General features: G+C 45.8%; 1 protein-coding gene across 1 annotated transcript in view; it reads left to right on the top strand.

Moving 5' to 3' along the window:
• Rab31 (RAB31, member RAS oncogene family) overlaps positions 1-9,674 on the top strand; it is a 127,196-nt gene that overhangs the window by 101,896 nt on the left and 15,626 nt on the right. The window contains exon 6 of the mRNA XM_021149583.1: positions 9,380-9,489. Coding sequence (XP_021005242.1) covers positions 9,380-9,489 — 110 coding nt within the window. The remainder of the gene's footprint in view (positions 1-9,379; positions 9,490-9,674) is intronic.

Raw genomic sequence — 9,674 nt, 5'->3', positions numbered from 1 at the left:
AAAAATAGAATAAATATTTCAATAGAAAATAATAAACCATAGCCAGGTGGTGATGGTGGTGGTGGCGCATGCCTTTAATCCCAGCACTTGGGAGGCAGAGGCAGAACTCTATGAGTTCGAGGCCAGCCTGGTTTCATGTTGCAGTATGGCCAGGGTTATATACAGAGAGACCCTGTCTCAACAAACAAACAAACAAACAAACAAACAAACAAAAGTTAGGGGAAAATGGGGCTGGAGAGATGGCTCAGCAGTTAGGAGCACTGACTGCTCTTCCACGGGGCCCAGGTTCAGTTCCTAATACCCATCATGGTGGCTCCAGGGATCTAATGCTCTTTTATGGCTTCCATGGGCACTGCATGCAAGTGATGCATGTAACACACACACACACACACACACACACACATACATACACACACACACACACAGAAGCTCACAGTCTGCTGCTCCAGGGAACCAGTACTCATGCAGTGCGCAGAATATACTCAGGTATACACACATACACATAAATAAACACTTCTTTAAACGAGACTGACCACATGCAGTTTGTCACCAGAAAATGCCACAAGGAAGCTCGAGAGACAAGTGACATGTTGAAAAAGACGTGGGAAACATTTGACAGGAGGCCAAGGACACTTACCAAGAGGAAAAAAACAACACCAATAATAAACTTGGCAGGGTAGATGCATAAGAATATCACAGAGGGCTGGAGAGATGGCTCAGAGGTTAAGAGCACTGACTGCTCTTCCAGAGGTCCTGAGTTCAATTCCCAGCAACCACATGGTGTCTTACAGCCATGTATAATGCATTTCAGTGCCCTCTCTGCTGTGTCTCAAGAGAGCAACAGTATACTCGTGGAAAAGTATTTGCCATCCATGAAAAAAGAAAATACTCAGAATTAATATAAGGTTTCTTTAATACAAGAAAATCATACAAAATATGATAGTTCTACTCTTGGGGCCACTTACTGAAATGAACATTGGTAGTGGGTGATTAACACAGCTGGTACATCTCCTACTTGTCTGTGGAATACTGGCCTCTGAGATGCTTGAATCCTATCCTCTGAAAATTCTGTTGAGACTACGGTACCATGTTGTCATTGCTGCTGAGACAGCTTCGTGCATACTTATTCAAGAGACACTGATCTAAGGATGCGAGCATTTTGCAGCACCAGGGTTCTTAGCACAGACCCTGAGAAGTTGGGTCGAATGAAGGATGCAGAACTAAGATGGGAGGGAAGTGGAGGCAGACAGGCAATCACCCCTCACTTCTTGAGCACCTTTTGGTGCCTGGGCCTGTTCACCTCCTCTGGGTACCTTTTCTGGGCCTCAGCAAGCACTTCTCCCTATAACCAATGGTTGTAATGCTGCACTTCATGGAGGTTATAGAGGACCAGTCAGCGGAGGACAGATCCTGGGAACTATACCTCCCGCAGACGCAGACCCAGACCCCTCAGGAGGACTCACTGTTCTAGTTGAGACCCCCTGATGTTGAGAAGACCCGTGGGTACCTGACTAGTCCTGAAGTTAGAGTCAGCTGCCTGTTGCTGGGTAACACCCTTACACAACAAAACAAAGACCCCCTGTTGGGCAGTGCAGGCCTGTTGAAATTCTTGAGCCCAGTTAGGAACACTGTGTCCTCATCTCCCTCCCCTGCTGAGAAGTCTTCCAACACAAGCGACCAACTCAGGACTTTCTGCCTGAGTCCAAGAGACACAGAACTGGCTGCTGTCTAGAGCTTGATAAGACCCAGGCTGATAAGTTCTAGAGCTTGGGCCTTGAGGAATCTCCCATTGGTGTTACCTTCACCTCAGAAACCTCTTCCCAGCCCTCTGGGAAGAGTGGACCAACTTGTGTCTCTCTGAGTTTCCAGTTGACCTCAGCACTAACCACACTTCCTGTTTGGTCTGAATGGCCCCTCCTGACTTCCTCCTCTTTCTGTGGACAGCAACTAAGCTGATTTGTCATCTAGCATTACAAGTAAGCCACTGACCACTTCTGAGCTAGCACACACTGTCTACCCAACATGGTTCTGTTGGGTCCTTGTGCAACTGCAGGCACAATCACCTGAAGATTTCTTAAGATGCCAAGGGATTTTGATTTCCTTTAAAATAGTCATTTACATCTCTGATTTCTTCTTTCTCTAGGCATCTTTGTCGATTTGTTGTTTGTTTATTTGTTTGAGACTGGGACTCACTTAGCCAAGGCTAGACTCTTGAACTTTATTTTGTTCTTAAATCTTTTTTTTTTTTTTTTTTTTGCCAGACATTGCACTTATAATGCCTGATTCTGGGGTGTCAGGCAGAAGGGTTGACACTAACTAAAAGAAAGCCTCGTCTGGCCTACATTATTAGTTCCAAGCTAGCCTGGGCAATAGGTCCAGAGCCTGTCTCAAAAACTAATGGGGGAAAAAATAAGTACCAATGGCCTTTATAGTGTAAATATTTCAGGCTCCCACTTAAAGAAGTCTAGTGAGAAGATAATTTGATTGCAGTTACTATGAATAAGACATTCCTTCCCCAGTTCTGGTCACTCAGAGACAGAAAGAATTGTGCCAGAACCGTTGCTGTCTGAAATGGGCTGGTCCTGCCACCCATTCATTATTCACTGTTGGGGAAGAAGTTGGAGCTGAGTGGAGGTGAACCCCATACTCTCTCCAGCTTAGGGGCTCACTGTGCTCAGCAGTGGGTCAGCCGAGCTCCTGGTCCATTCTGATCACAAGTGACAAGAGAACTGTCCTGAAATTCAGATCTGACCACTAGGTAGTTACCAACTAAAGAAGCAAGAAGTAAGGAATGTCAGAAGCCAGCTGTGCCAGCTGAGCCACTGGAAGCACAGCCTCTGCCAGCTGTGCCAGCTGTGCCATTGGATACACGGCCTCTGCCAGCTGTGCCAGCTGAGCCACTGGAAGCACAGCCTCTGCCAGCTGTGCCAGATGTGCCACTGGCTTCACGGCCTCTGCCAGCTGTGCCAGCTGTGCCATTAGAAGCACAGCCTCTGCCAGCTGTGCCAGATGTGCCACTGGATTCACAGCCTCTTCCAGCTGTGCCAGCTGTGCCATTGGATACACGGCCTCTGCCTGCTGTGCCAGATGCGCCACTGGATTCACGGCCTCTGCCTTTTCTACCTTTTCAGCCCTGCCTATTTCCTACTGGTCCATGAAGGATGGAACCTGGCCCTAAGCTCTGAATTCCAATCTTCCTCCTGACCACTCAGCCAGCCTATAGCTGGATAGCCCATCTGTTTTAAAAGGTGTGGACTTAAATAGTCTCTTCTGAACCCCAGTAGTGCTGACATTGAAGGGACATGCAGAATATGGTCAGCTTGGAAAGAGGATGAAGGAGGGATCCCCATCTATACTTTCCAGCTTGTGACTTCTTTGTGGTTCTGTGTGTAGCATGGCCTAGAAATTCTATAAGTAGTTTGTACCATCAAAGTTGACTGCCTCATGTCTGTACCTTGACCTGGACTATCTAGTTTCAGCTTAACTGTTTCAATTCCTGTCACAATGCCTAACATATAGCAGATACTCAATATTTGTTGAAGAGTATTCAAAACACTGGATATCAGGGCTGGAGCATTGGCTCCATGGTTAAGGGTACTGGCCACTTTTCTCAAGGAAAAACATTCCCTAGCACCCACGTGGCAGTTCACAACCATCTGTAATTCCAGTTTCAGGGACTCCATAGCCCGTTTCTGGCTCCTTGGGCTCCAGACATGTGTGAGGTATATAGATATATGCCGCAGACTGGCCTCAGTTGCCCCCCCCCCCCCAATCCTCGGGAGAAATCAGAGTTCTGGACAGGTGGGCAAAGAGTTGATGAGAAATGACAAACAAATACAGACACGAGGGAGTGTGTTGTATCTGAATGTAATTTGTCAAATCGAGCATCAAACTTTTTATACAGAAGAAATTAGGGAAGTTAGGTGACACATCGGCAAGGTACCATGAGGTTACCAGATGCTTAATGACTCTTACACAAAACAGAGGAATACAAACACAAAGACTGGCAGGAACTGGGCAATAAAACAACTGAGACAAAGTCAGCTCTATTCTTAGAAGCCAGGTGTGAGGTCTTTACACTCCTGGGGCAAGGGCTTTCACGCCCAAGCCATGGTTCTAATTAGGGAGTTCCGCTCTAGCTAACCTTCTCATGAATAATGCAATCCTCTAAAACCACAGCCCGATCTACTTCCTAAACCATTGTAAATTCCTGTATATGGGAGCAACGTGGCTTTATTCTAAGTGATAGTGTGGGGGACTTTCTACTAATAAGTAATGTAGTCTGCCATACATAACTATAATAAGAATTCTAAACTTACTTTGCTAAGCTTGCCCTGAGATTTCTAACTCTATGTAGTAGATTGTAAAGCCTGATTTCTTTCACTATCTCTCTTACAATTCTAGAGGCAATTCTGAATGTCACTGAATAGGCAACATTCTTACTGAATTCCAAGCCCAGGGTCAGCTCAAGAACTACCTAGGGTATTGGGTGAAGGCCAGGAAGCAAAGTTCGATTTTGCTTAGGTATTTGGCAAGTCATTGCTTGGAGGCAGCTATAACAAAACAATACTGAAAGAAAGCACACAGATCCATTCACAAGGACAAGTTTGGAGTATTCGTTATACAAGATGCCATGGTTCCAGGAGACTTAAGTTTCCGTGGACTTTTCACCTCTGGACTGTGTCCAGGCTTTTGGCCTGTCATGCAGGTCACTACTGGAGTGGATATAGCAGATATACACGTAGACCAAACACTTATATACACACACACACACAGTTAAAAGAGCATATTATAGCCCTTCATAGTCATAATTAAAGAAGGCTGCTGGCAGCAACCTTCCAACCTGTGCCATGGTTTCTTCTGAAACTCAGCCTGGGGGAGTTCTTATCTATGCATCTATGTACATGACTAAGTATGTTCTCACTTTGTCAGGCAGTAGTCACACCATTCTGACTGACATCAACCAGTGTCTTATAATTCCGTCCCATTCTGACACAGACCAGAGCTGGTGAAGACTCTGCCCACTGAGGGGCTCGACACCACACCATTATGCCCTGTTTCAGACTCCACCTGTGGATCTCTAGTAACCCCCAAATTACCTACAGGTTTGCCCAGCAGACTAGGAAAATTATAGGGTTCCCACGACCTCCTTCATGTTGCGTGTTAGAACGAACACGGAAAAGCATTTACTTAGAATTATAGTTCAGTTATGAAGGTTGCAGAGTCAGAACAGCCAAATGAAGAGATGCATAGGTCTGAGGGTTGGGGAGGGACTTTCATCTCTCTTTGGGTGCACCACTATGGTGATAGCCGTGTGTTCACTAACATGAGGCTCTCCAGGAGGGGATAGACCTCTGTCTCTAACACCATGGTTGGTTTCTTGCATAACCAGCACAATCCTGCCACTGTCTCTAGGTTCCATGCTATCAAATTCTGTGTGGTCAACTGAAGAGAATCTTTTTGTCACTTCCATGCTTGCCAATTTGGGGATCGCTGTGTTGGAAACCCCAGGCAAAGACTGCATATGTACTTTTAACTTTTTAAAAATTAATTTGTGTGTGTGTGTGTATGCGCGCGTGCAGCTGTCTTACTTAGGGTTTCCATTGCTGTGAAGAGACACCATGACCAAGGTAACTCTTATAAACAACAACATTTAATTGGGGTTGGCTTACAGGTTCAGAGGTTCAGTCCATTATCATCAAGATCGGTGCTTGGCAGTGTTTAGGCAGACGCTGGAGGAGCTGAGAGTTTTACATCTGGTTTAGGAGGCAAACAAAAGATTGGCTTCCAGGCAGTTAGGAGGGTCTTAAAGCCTACCCCCACAGCGGCACACTTCCTCCAGCAAGGCCAAGCCTACAAGGCCACACCTCCTAGTAGTGCCACTTCCTGAGCCAAGCATATTCAAACCACCACACCCAGAGAAAAGCAAGATTGAATCAGTCAGCTTGGGAGAGGAGTGTGAGCCAGAACAGCTGAGTCGAACCTGACAGCCAGAACTCAGAAAGAACTAGAAAGGGACGAGCTTATTCAGCAGTAAACTTCTAGGCCTCGATAAATTATACAGAGGGTAGAAGCTTCCAAGACCAGGCCTGGATTAGCAGATGGAGGTGTTAAGCCTCTAAGATGACAATTACTACAGGAGAATAAAAAGCTACATTAACAGCATGCATGGCTCGGACGGTTTTGATTGGCTGAGACTGTGCTTCTTCCAAAGCCAGGCTACAAACTGTACAAGGCAAGCTGGGCTGCAGTTCGATATCTATGAACAAACTTAAGATGTGTGGATGTATCAAGATAACTGTAAGAGAAACATACTTTATTTTGACCAGAGCATGGTGTGTACCCCTTCCTCCACACCATCTTGACCGTGATTGACAGTTCGAGATATTTTAATATGCCATGTGGGTCTCGCCTGTGGTGGTGGTGATGACGATGGGAAGAAGAGCATGCCGGGTGGACGCTGGGTGGCTGCATTGTTTAGGGGTCTTACAAGAAGAAAGTGGGCTAGTGCAAGGGACCAGGGTGAAGTTCTGCATATGCTTCTCATCCAGTAATGTCATCCTGGGCCAGTTCTTTACTTAATGAGATCCATTCTCAGGATGGAAGGAGTTCGGAGTGCATCTTTCCTCACTTTCTCTTCTCGAAGAGCTGGCTGCACTTAGTTTCCCACCCTCCTTGGTCAGATTGTGCCACACACAGCAGTTGCCTTCTGCTTGCCTTAATCCTGCCAAAGCTTTTCCTGCCCGTGCCACAGTTGGACAAAGCAGAGTTGAGGAGGCATTGTTGCTATATGTGATCTCTCTGAGGCTTGTGTGCCAGGCGCCCCAGACTCATGTGCAGGTAGACAGGACAGGGGTATGTAGCAGCTGAACTTACCTGCTTCAAGTTTAGGCAGAGGCGAGCCCTGCTCTGTATATATGGTTTAATAAAGACTTCAATATGAAATCTAGACATAGTCTAATGTGCTAAACCAAAGAGTAAAGCCTTCAGAAATATTTCTCATGTGAAGATATTGCCACCAAAACCTCAAGAGTCATTCGCCACAGGCCAGAGGTTTGTCAGTTAGGGACAGCAAAGAATGTCTCAGGTAAGGAAGACGCAGGTGGTGAAAACTCTCAAAGATAGACTCAGAAGGCATCTTCCATCTGACTTAGTCTTGGGACAATCTCAGGAGCCATCTAAGATAGGCTAAAGCTAGCAGGCGGCCTTCCTGGAGGTGGCCCACTGTTTTTGCGTGGTCTACGATGGGTGAGCTTAAAAGCAAGGTTCCACAGAGACTTCATCTTAGGATTGCTTCTTGCAGCTGATACGCCTTTCCTGTCATTATTAAATTAATATAACAATCCCTGGGTGCTAGCCTGCCCTATTGATCACATTTCCTACAGATCAACATAAAGGTGAACTTTCATGAATTAATGCTGTTTAGATGAATTAATGATTCGATGGAATTCCTGATTTGGTTCAAATAATTCTAGGAAGAAAATTTTAAGGGATAGTTTTAGTTATTTGCTAGCAAGATGTAATAAAGTTAGAGTCAAGAATAGAATGTGCGCCGGGCGTGGTGGCGCACGCCTTTAATCCCAGCACTCGGGAGGCAGAGGCAGGCGGATTTCTGAGTTTGAGGCCAGCCTGGTCTACAAAGTGAGTGCCAGGACAGCCAGGGCTACACAGAGAAACCCTGTCTCGAAAAACCAAAAAAAAAAAAAAAAAAAAGAATAGAATGTGCCCATACCTCAGAATAGTAAGTAAAGGCTGAATAGTAAGAAATACAATGAGCTCTCATAATTACACTAAAAAGAGAAATAGACTTGGGACACTTCTATAAATAGCATGTGCACAGAAGCCAACCCCCATGTGCTTTAAACCATCTACAGATAACTTATATTAGCACGATGTAATGCTGTATATCTTCAATGCTTTTCTATTGCTGTGGTAACCATGATCAAAGGCAACTTATACAAGAAAGTGTGTACTTGGGCTTACAGTTCCAGAGTCTTGGAGTCCATGATGGCCCAGGAATTAGCTAAAAGCTCACATCTTGGTCTGCAAGCAGAACGCAAGCGCACACTGAGAATAGCATAAGTCGTTTAAAACCTCACAGCCTGCCCCAAGTGACACACCTCCCCCAACAGGGACACACCTCCTTTAACAGGGACACACCTCCTCCAACAGGACACACCTCATAATCCTTCCCAAACAGTTCTATCAACTGAGGACCAAGTGTTCAAACGTATTAGCCTCTAGGGACCACTCTCACTCCTCTTCACTGAGTAGCGAGCTGGTTGTTCAGTCTCACGTAGGAAGTGATGGGAAGGTCTGCGTATGACCAGCATAGACACACTGGTTTGATGTGGTTTTTTTTAATCTGCAATTAGTTGAGTATATGGATGTCGAACCCTCAGATATGGCCAAACTGTCATGTATCAAACATACCCACAGCTGTACACTAGTGCATGCACAGTGTGTTATTGTTAATGTTGAGCTATGTGATAGAAAATAAAGGTTGAAGGTAGCCTCTGTAGTCTGTTTTAGTTTGTAACAGAATACCGCTGACTGCATCATTTGCCTGAAATATACAGACTCACAAATCTGGAGGTTGGGAAATTCAGTATCAAGGAGACGGCAGGTTTGCCGATTCTGATTCCAAGATGGCGTTTGGATTGTCTTATCCTGAGGACAGTACAGCGCTGATTTTCAAGGGGGAAGGGCAAGAGGCAAAAGTGGGTCGAGCTCTCTCTGTCATAAACGCATTGACCCTAACCCTCCAGCTTAATCTTCTTACAGCTCTCCCTTCTCAATACTTTCATCATGGCCGCTCAATCTCAATGTGAGGTTTGAAGGGAATGTCCCCTGGCTCTGCAATCTGGAGTGTCCTCAAATGTCCATAACCAATACTTAAAACCATTTTCTCTTCTGTCTATTAATTCACTCCTTCTGTGGAGAGTGCACTGTGTTATAAAAATGTGGCTTGTCTGTGGTTGCCAGAGACCAACTCCATCTTCTCCTTCTCTTCCCCTCCCCTCTCCCCGTCCTCCTTCGATTCCCTCTCCTTCTCTCCCTCCTCCTCCTCTTTTTCTTTTTGAGACAGGGTTTCTCTCTGTAGCCTTGGCTGTCCTGGAACTCACAGTGTAGACCAGGCTGGCCTTGAACTCACAGAGATCCACTTACTAGTGGATTAAAGTCATGTGCTACTGTGCCTGATAGAAACCAGCTTCCAAGATGCGCCCCTCCTAGGTTTTCAGTGTTTGAGAAGTGATTACGTTGTTATTCTACAGGGAAGCAAAGGTTTCTTTCCACAAGTGCTGCATGTTTGGCCTCCTGAGTTTTCATGTTTCACAAACGAGCCCTCACTCATTTCTTATTTGACCTCCTTTTTCAGGGAGGTGCCCCTGAAGGACGCTAAGGAGTACGCTGAATCCATAGGTGCCATCGTGGTGGAGACAAGTGCAAAGAATGCCATTAACATCGAGGAGCTCTTTCAAGGAATCAGTAAGTGCCACGCTTGTGTTTTCAGCCTAATGCAGCTTGCGTGATTATGCTCTGGGGGCGTCAGTGAACTGACTGAAGTCACCCTGTGAGTCCTACAGCTATGAGTATATTACACTCCCTCTGTCCACGTCTTCCTTCCTTCCTTCCTTCCTTCCTTCCTTCCTTCCTTCCTTCCTTCCTTCCTT

This window comes from Mus caroli, chromosome 17, assembly GCF_900094665.2.
Source record: "Mus caroli chromosome 17, CAROLI_EIJ_v1.1, whole genome shotgun sequence".
In the NCBI taxonomy this organism is placed as follows: domain Eukaryota; kingdom Metazoa; phylum Chordata; class Mammalia; order Rodentia; family Muridae; genus Mus; species Mus caroli.
The sequence above is the reverse complement of the archived record's forward strand: the minus strand, read 5'-3'. Positions and strand labels throughout refer to the sequence as shown.